Source organism: Motacilla alba, chromosome 2 (assembly GCF_015832195.1).
Source record: "Motacilla alba alba isolate MOTALB_02 chromosome 2, Motacilla_alba_V1.0_pri, whole genome shotgun sequence".
In the NCBI taxonomy this organism is placed as follows: domain Eukaryota; kingdom Metazoa; phylum Chordata; class Aves; order Passeriformes; family Motacillidae; genus Motacilla; species Motacilla alba.
In genome coordinates, this window is record NC_052017.1 from 131021996 (window position 1) to 131030489 (window position 8494).

Genomic DNA, 8494 nt, shown 5'->3' on the forward strand with positions numbered 1-8494 from the left:
TCCATACTGACACAGTAAGAGCCCTTCACCTGAATGCTGACCCTGCACAGAAATTAATCTTTCTTAAGGGAATACAGGAAATGTTCCATGTCTATTTTTCTTTCTTGCACAGTCAGACAGCTTCAAGTTACATGGCTGTCCACAGCCAGGAAATTAATTTTCTAGGTGCAGCAAAAGCAGGCAGGAAATATGACATTTTATGGTTTATGTTTTTAATTCTCTTTAATCAGACACATTACAATGCACAACTGTGTCTTTAGCCAGGTACTAGGGCGCGCTGTCTTTCAGACCAGGAAGAGAAGATGGAGAACTAGTCCTTCCTCTCATCTTTTAGGTACAGCAAGTACTGCAGGTATTCTGACTGAGGGCTATTGCCACACTTAGTACAGCCTTTATAACAATTCAGTCACAGCTTTCATTTACTTCTATAATTGACAGTTATTGCAGCTGGGGATCTTACTGAACTGAGGATCATCCTCGCTTTCCAACATGTAAAGCCCATCATTTCACAGGGCGTTTTCAACTTGAGCATCCTAAGAGTTTTGAAAATACAATTCTAACTGAAGGTAACCATCCCACTAATGATGCAGCTTTCCAGCTCTTCAGTGCTCATTAACAGAGATTGTTTACGAAACAAGTCTTTTATTTAATGCTACACAATCTGAATTGAAGGAATAGAACATTTACTTCACCTCAGGCCCAAGCTTTAGGGATGCATCCCCAAACATTTTCCAGAGTAAAACCAGATTATCAAATACCAATCAGTGCAAGAAACATCTTTTCCATTTCTATTCGGCATATTTTTAGACAAACTACAGCATTAGAACATTGAAGTACCTCTCCCCCATACAGCACATAGGTTGAAAGCAGATTTCTTGCCTTGTGGAGCCAGTTTGTCAGGATGTATGTATTGATAACATTAAAGAAAAATAAGTGAATTGTTACATTCTGATGTCAGGTGTACAAGTGCAGTAGTGGATTATGCTGAGGAGAATAACATTATCTATAAAAGTTAAGTGGTATACAGGTTATCCCAGAGTGACTATAATACAGAGAAACTTTATGCCAAAGTAAGTATTTACAGAGATACTGTCACAGCAAAGAGGACAGGAAGCTAGTCTCACAGAAGTAGTTCAATAAAGAGAAAATGAGTGGACAAAGAGACAAAGGTTTTGACTTTATATAATAAAATACCAAGTGCATTCTTTTAAGTGAATGAGTCTTTGAGACTATGGTCCTAGATTTTAGGAAGCCATTTGAAGGTCAGGTGTGTAGTCCTGCTGCATAGCAAGGGTTACTTGGACTGCTGAAATTTTTACATCTGTTGTAAACTCCACACATCACAGCAATTCTAGTACTGCTTCTAACTGCAGGGTCAAAACTAAAGCTCTTAAGCCCCCTCCAAAATGCCTAAGATGGGATTTTGTATAGTAGACCTTTCCAGCACAATTCAGATGTTTCTCCACTACTTTTGTGCTGTACATCTGGGATTAGAACACAGCCCAGAACACTTTAGAGGTAATTATGTTTATCTGCTCAAATGGTCTTGGCCAGAGTTATTATCCAGCTTTTTCTTGTCATTGCAACTTTAATCATATCCAATTTCTTTAAGTAGCCATATTATTTTAGTTACTTTGGCTCTTTTCCAACAGCCTTATTTTAAGCTGGTTGTGAAGGAAGGTTATTAATGGCTGGCTATTTTACATATTCCTTCAAGAGAGAAATAACCAGGCATATTTGAGGGGGAACATGTGTGGTTGACTGCTCAAAATATCATTAAAAATATTTTAAAATCCAGTTTTCAACTAAGAGCACAGTTGCTTTAACCTAGTATTTGGCAAGCATTTTTCAAGCCAGCATTTCAATCCTGCCACCTCTCAAGCTTCCTCAGCCATCTACCTAAATAGAAAGGGTAACAAGCATAACCAGAGTTCCTCCAGTGCATGACTTCAAGGAACATGATCCCTCACAGTAAAGGAATCCCATTCGAAATGGCTTGCAGTACTTAAGACTCCAGTACACAGGACAAAAACGTAGAAGGAAGTCTCATGATTCTCATGCAGCTGCTCAGGGGTGTGTTGCACCTTGAGCCATCAGCTTGACCACTAGTGGCTGGGCTCAAGCAGGCAGCACACCGGACAGTAAATCTGAGCAGCTTCCCTCTCCACTTTAAGATTAATTTACTGTAATGTACATTACTTGCAGTGGAATGATACTGCTCATGTTTTGGCAGGATGGGGAAAATTCCACTTTTATATTTTTTATTATTTTATAAGGCAGATAATGCAGAAAGGTGAAACAGAATTTCTACAAGGAGTTAATCTGTGATATTGTAAAATCAAAGTACTACTTTATTAAGTGAGTTATTTTACACAATATGAACATCAATATAATTACAATTGTAAAAAATTTTTTTATAACAAGTATGGACTGATTTTTTAGGATTTCCAAATAGGGCACAACTGTACATTTACACAGAATTGTCTTTGCATGAAGCCCAAGAGGGAACAGCATAAAAATATGAATGTTTCTGTAGCCCCTTCATTTTTGCTGATCAACAGTTTTAGAAAAGCAGCTGCAGGTTTGTTATGTAAGGTCTGACAGTAGAAGAGTCAATAGGTGTCATGACTTCACCTATAAAAAACAAGAACAACTCGGTTAAGCTGAACCATTTCACAATGCTGCTTATCTCTGATGAATGAAATACCATACTACTGCTTTTTACCTTATTTCAGCCTTTTATTATAACCACTTTCAGTTACAGCCTAATAACTGCCCACTGGGAAATCTCTTCTACAGTCAACACAGAAATTCAGATTTTTCTGCATTCACTTGCATAGCTTCAGGAACAAAAAGACTCAATTGTTGGAAATATACTAAACGACTGTTTACATTACATGTTTTATAGTAACAGACAGATTGTACTTATGTATTTTGTTCAAAGCAAAACTAACATTTCAAAGCAAGAACTAAATAATAAAGTATTCCTACAACACTAAGAATGACCATTTGAAATAACATTAATCCCTTTTAAAACAACCTCTGGGCACAGTGAAATGCCACAGCCATTTCACCCATGTAAGAACTAGCTTGCTTCTTTTTTCTGTTTTTAACAGTTCAAGGGTATAACTATAACCTACAGTAGTTTTCATGTTAAAAGAACTGAGCAAGTTTAAAGTCACAGTTGTTGGTGATAAAAAAAACAATTTTTAATACACCTTTCTCCGACAATCAATTAAAAATTAAGGTAATGACCTGTAGACAACTTTATGCCTGAACATCAGCCAATTCTGGAGGAAGTGGAGTCTTAGGATGCTTGCTTTCAAAGTGCTGTTTGAAGGTCTTGGGATCCGGCATTTGAGTCTGATTAAAGAGAGACATTAAACTTTATGCACAGTACAAGAGTTAAATAATACTACAAAACCTAATCCCCACTATATTTTATTTTCTTTCCCCAGAAGCCAACTCCCTCCTTCATGACACTGCTATAGTGACAGAAGCACCACTAATTCAGCTGCAGGGTAAGATGGAGTGTTTAACTGCCTATTTTCAGAGGTGCTTTCAAGCACTACTATCACACTTGCTTTGGCACGGTCATCAATGGTGTTATTCTGGCTAAGAATCTTCCTGCACATCTTGCACTTCACAGGCTGGTTTGGTAGAAAACCTCCCTCCTCACCATTTTCTTTTTCAACACCTTAAAGATAAACATTTATCCTTTACAGAATCAAATCTTTATGAAAGCCATTTCTTTAGTTTACCAATAGACCAAGAAGTTATATGGCATGAACTGAGGCTCTGCTTGGCACAAGCTATCTCAGACCTTTGCTACAGACACAGCTGCAGACATCAACTCCCCAAAGTGATGGATACTACAGCCTGATTTCACAACAAGAGGAGCTGGCTACAAGTACTTAAGTAAGCAACCCTCAATTTGGAATCCTATTTGTGACATTTGAAGTGGCAGATCTATTCTCAGACTGACTATTGAAGTGAAAATGGCAAGTTCATCCTTCAGCTCCAAAAGAAGCATTTAGGAAAACCAGCTAGAAGGAAAAGGACAATCTGATTAGTACTCAAATTTCTTTTTTCTTGTCAAGTAAGTTGTTCTAGCAAAAGTTACTGTGTATCAAGCTTACATTAAAGCTTTTGGCACCACCACTTCTCCTTCCTACAGCAACATCCATAACCACTGATTCCAAGACGGGCCAATTCCATCAAAAAGAAAATATGTTTCCACGTAGAGACTAAACAAGAATTGATTGCACACTTTTTACACGTTCTATCTCATACTGAGAGCATATGCAGACCACTGTAATACAAAAGGCAAAATAACCACCCAAACCAGACCTGAACACAACCTCTCAGATTTTCTATCTCAATTACCAGAACGGCTGAGTAATCTGTAAGCAAGTCACATAACAGATGCAAACTCTTCTTATAGCAACAAGCTAGACAACCACTTCAGTATTTTAATTTCCACTGTAAAAACATCTAAAAACCCTGTTCTAGGCAGGAAGACAGACCTCTCCCTACAAGACTATTTTGACTTCAGTTCCTCTTACCCTACAGACAGTGCAGGTATATATCAAAGCAGCCTTGGCTGCAGCCTTCTGATCATGTCCTTGTTTCTTTTTTTGCTCAGCTTGCTTTTTGGCATTTTTCTGCTGCGACTGAATCTTCTGCTGTCCACGAGCCATATCTACAAACAAAAAGAAGACATTTAGTCTACAAACATGAGAAACTACAGCTGCTATCTGACTGAGGAGCTGCAACCATGAGCACAATGCAGTCATATGCTCTGTCCACAAGACCTACAACTCCCATAACTCAAACACAACAGACATCTGTTCGAGCTCTTTGCTATGTAAAGCCTGTGGGTTCAGTATCATTCTTAAAATAAACACCAGAATTATTAGGCCATTCTAAGGTGTCTTCCTCTACTAAGAGTCAAGCTCTACTTTTCAAAAGTGTTTTCAATAGAGTAATGAAAAGTTTCCTTTACAGTTAACAGAAACTTATTCTCTTTTTCAAAAAGTACTGAAAAATTCAGGGGTTTTGTTGTTTGTGCTTTTTTTTTAAATTAAAGATTAAGACTCAACCTTTACCTCTGGAACAAGTTTCAAGAAAGGCAAATCAGAGTATTACCCAAGATGTATTATTGTCTTCTGTTTTAGGTGCTTGTGAGCTGCTTTGAAGTAGGGAACTCCAAGAACAACAGGTCACTCCTCTTTATTGAAGGTGATTTTTACAGGTGGCTATTGTATTTTTACTTTCAGCCACATTTATGTGCATATCATTTCTTGAAAAAAAAAAAAAAGACTGCCCCCATCAGAAGCCATTACTGTATCTAACACAGGAGCACAAAGGAAGTAAATGCTACTGCCATGAGCCATTACAAGATCCACCAGAAGACAAAATGACACAAAAGTGTCACAATTCAGCGAGCATCAAGACATCACATTCCACAGCAGTGCACTCCACCTGCACGCAGCCACCAGGACACCCAATTCAGTCTTTACCCCACCCGCAAAACAGACACCAGACAGGATTTGGGCACACCAAGAGAACAGGGTTCAGCATGTGGTTATATAACCCAGCAGCCCAATTTCTGCTGTTGTGTCTCTCCCAGTCCTTCACGGCCCGCACACGGTTCAGTTGTGAAGCTCTCTCAGAAGCACAGCACTGCCCAAGCACAGGACAGCCAGCCAAGCCCACTGTTCTCAGGACAACCAGTAAAGTCTCGTGTTGCCAGGAGGGCAGCTGCTTGGCCACTGCCCCTCTGGGTAACCCGGGCACTTGCCCCAGGTTTGGTACGTGTGGGACAGACACACTCATGGCCACACCACGCCTGTCCCTCCCGTCAGGACAGGTGGCCTCCCAGTGTGAGAGAAAGTCCTATCCAAACAGTGACTGACCTCGAGCAAATACGTAAGAAAAGCCCACAAAAACCATTACAAAAATTAAGTTTCTATGAAACATCAACAACTTGAAAATTCACTGGTACTCTGGGAATTTTTGGACATGTGCCTGACATGTGAGCAAAACAATGGCCCTGAGACCCAGAACAGCTCTTGTGGATTGAGAGACACCTCTGAGGCCACAGCCTGGCTCTTTCATGGCATCAAACACCACCATGTAACCCTCTGCAGAAGTATTAGACTACATCCTCAGTGTTCTCTCCTCTTCCCCCACCGGTTTCTCTAAAAGAAAAATCAGAAGTCCATACAACTAATAAAATTGAGCAAAACACAAATTCCATTTACAAGCAGATAGAAATACATGTGGCATCCAACAGTTTCCATTCGATCCAACAGTGAATGTCAGTAAGACTGAAAGTGCCATTCTGTGTTTCACTGGATGCTACAACTACTTCAGAACACCCCAGCCAGGGCCTCATGCTGTTTATATACAGCATGGCTCAACCAGAACACTGGATTCCCACTTAAAATTTTAGAAAAAAGAAGATACATTGCCAATAGCTTTGCATACACAAGAAGGAGCAGTAGGTTTTATTTCATTTCTATTTTATCAGCATTACAGCAATCGTCCAGGATTCCAGATGGTTCCTGACAGAAAATACTCAGATGTAACAAAAAAGAATTCTTTTCACAAAGTGTTTGCATATTACTTTGTATTTTAGTGCTTTGATAAGTACTACATTACAACAGCCAACCACACTGAGCTTCTATGTACTTGGCAACTTGGCTGGTTTCAGTTAGGTCACAGACAAGAAAACACGACAACAAACATTTGCTCAAAAATATCAACCACCACACGATGTCCAAGACCAAAAATCCAAGAGTTTAAATACGGCAAGTTACATTAATACAGCTAAATGAGAGTGTTTCTGAAACAGAGACAAGTACGGTTTAGACTGCTATTATTCTAAGAAAGTGACAAAAAGAATAATCCCAAAGCTCGTTTAAAAGAATGATGAGTTCATCTACAAAGCCAAATCACTAATTTCAATTGCACAACGCAGGTTAAGTGTTGTTTTCCCTATCAGGCACGCCCTCACAGAGTCCAGCAGACCACCCTGCTGTCTCCAAATAAAGAACACGAGCACGTAGGAAACAGAACACACGGAAAAAATCTGCTGCCAAATCCTAACAGGATTTTTTGCTGCCAAACCATAACAGCAGCAGCGGCACGGGCACCGTCGGAAAGCGAGGCTGAAACCCGCAGCACAGCCATACCTCGCACGGGGTCATTTCCCTGGAAGTAACCAGAATCCGAGCAGAGTTTCAAGTCCTAAAACTGGACACCGACAGCTGCTTCCGCTGTCACTTCCAGAGGCACACAGCAGCTGAGGCACCGCGGCCTCCCCGGCCGGGAGCGCGGGGCTCGGGCGGCCGCTCCGCGAGGGACGCCCCGGCCCGGGCCCGGCCTGCGGCGCGCAGGCACCGGGGGCGGCCGCGGCCCTCGGGCGGGCCCGGCGGGGCAGGGGCGGCCGCAGCCCCACCACGTGCCCCGCGGGAGAGAAGCGACCACGGAAAGACAGACGGACGGAGGCCGCAGCCGGGGAACGGCGGCCCGCAAGCGGAGCGCGCCCCGCTGCCGGGCCGGGCCGGGCCGGGCCGGGCCGGGCCGGGCCGCCCCCTTTCCCCCGGGCCTGGACTGCTCCCCTTGCCCCGCCCCACCCCGTTCGCCTCGGCTCCGCTTCCCCGGCGCTGCTCACCCGTGCGGGATCCGGGCTGGGCGGCCCTGCCGAGCGCTGAGGAGGCTCCGCGCGGCCCCGCCGCCGCCGCCGCTCGGGAGGAGAACGAGGAGGAGGAGGAGGGACCGCGAGCGGCACTGCGCGCGCGCCGGACCCGCCCCCGCGCCCGCGCGCCCCGGGCGGCGCTGGCCAATGGCGGCGCGCGGCCGTTACATAACGCCGGGGGGGGGCGGCGGGAGCCGCGGGTGCGGAGCCGGGAGGTCGCGGCGCTTACGGAGCCGTGGGTTCGCGTCCCGGCGGCAGCAGACCCCGCGGGGTTCCACCGCGAACAGCCGGGCTGGGTGGCTGAGGCCGCCAAACCCGGCTTTGGCACCCTCGGGACCCACCCTGCGCTGCTGCGGGCAGAGGCGCGGCGGAGTTCCGCGCTGGGCGGGGTCCGGTTCTGGGGCGCCCCGGGATCGGCAAGGACAGGCAGCGTTGCCCCGCCCGGTTGCCGGGAGCGCAGCCCGGGTGGAGCCCCGGCTGGCGGTGCCGCAGCCCCGGTGGAGCCCCGGCTGGCGGTGCCGCAGCGCCCGCCGGATGCGGTAGCGCTGCCCTCGGGCCGCCGCCGCTTCCCGCTCCCGGCACATTCCTCTGCGCTTAGCGAGCGGGCGCGGCCCGAAAATAGCGCTGCTGCTGCTCACCGGCATCCCGAGAAATGGCTCGAGAGGCTCTCGGGAGGCAGTGGAGAGGAGGGGATTCTGTTCTGGCTGCGCTTCGCACAGAAGGCCCCTGTGTAGGCTTGAAGGGTTAAGTAAAGTAGAAGGAAACAGCCTGCGGTGAGAAGAATTTTCT

At 45.1% G+C, this 8494-nt stretch overlaps 1 protein-coding gene across 2 annotated transcripts; it reads right to left on the reverse strand.

Annotated features, from left to right (window-relative positions):
* Nucleotides 1-625: 625 nt before the first annotated feature.
* ZNF706 (zinc finger protein 706) lies at nt 626-7843 on the reverse strand. 2 transcript variants are annotated; one of them, XM_038127059.1, is made up of 4 exons: nt 7682-7843; nt 4566-4702; nt 3256-3363; nt 626-2634 (listed from the first exon to the last, which is right to left on the reverse strand). In XM_038127059.1, the coding sequence occupies exons 2-3, from the start codon at nt 4698-4700 to the stop codon at nt 3268-3270; spliced, it is 231 nt and encodes a 76-aa protein (XP_037982987.1). In that variant the 5' UTR covers nt 4701-4702; nt 7682-7843; the 3' UTR covers nt 626-2634; nt 3256-3267. The 2 variants fall into 2 exon arrangements, with proteins under 2 accessions (XP_037982987.1, XP_037982988.1); XM_038127060.1 differs by lacking the exon at nt 7682-7843 and adding an exon at nt 7200-7220.
* Between the last annotated feature and the right edge of the window lie 651 nt (nt 7844-8494).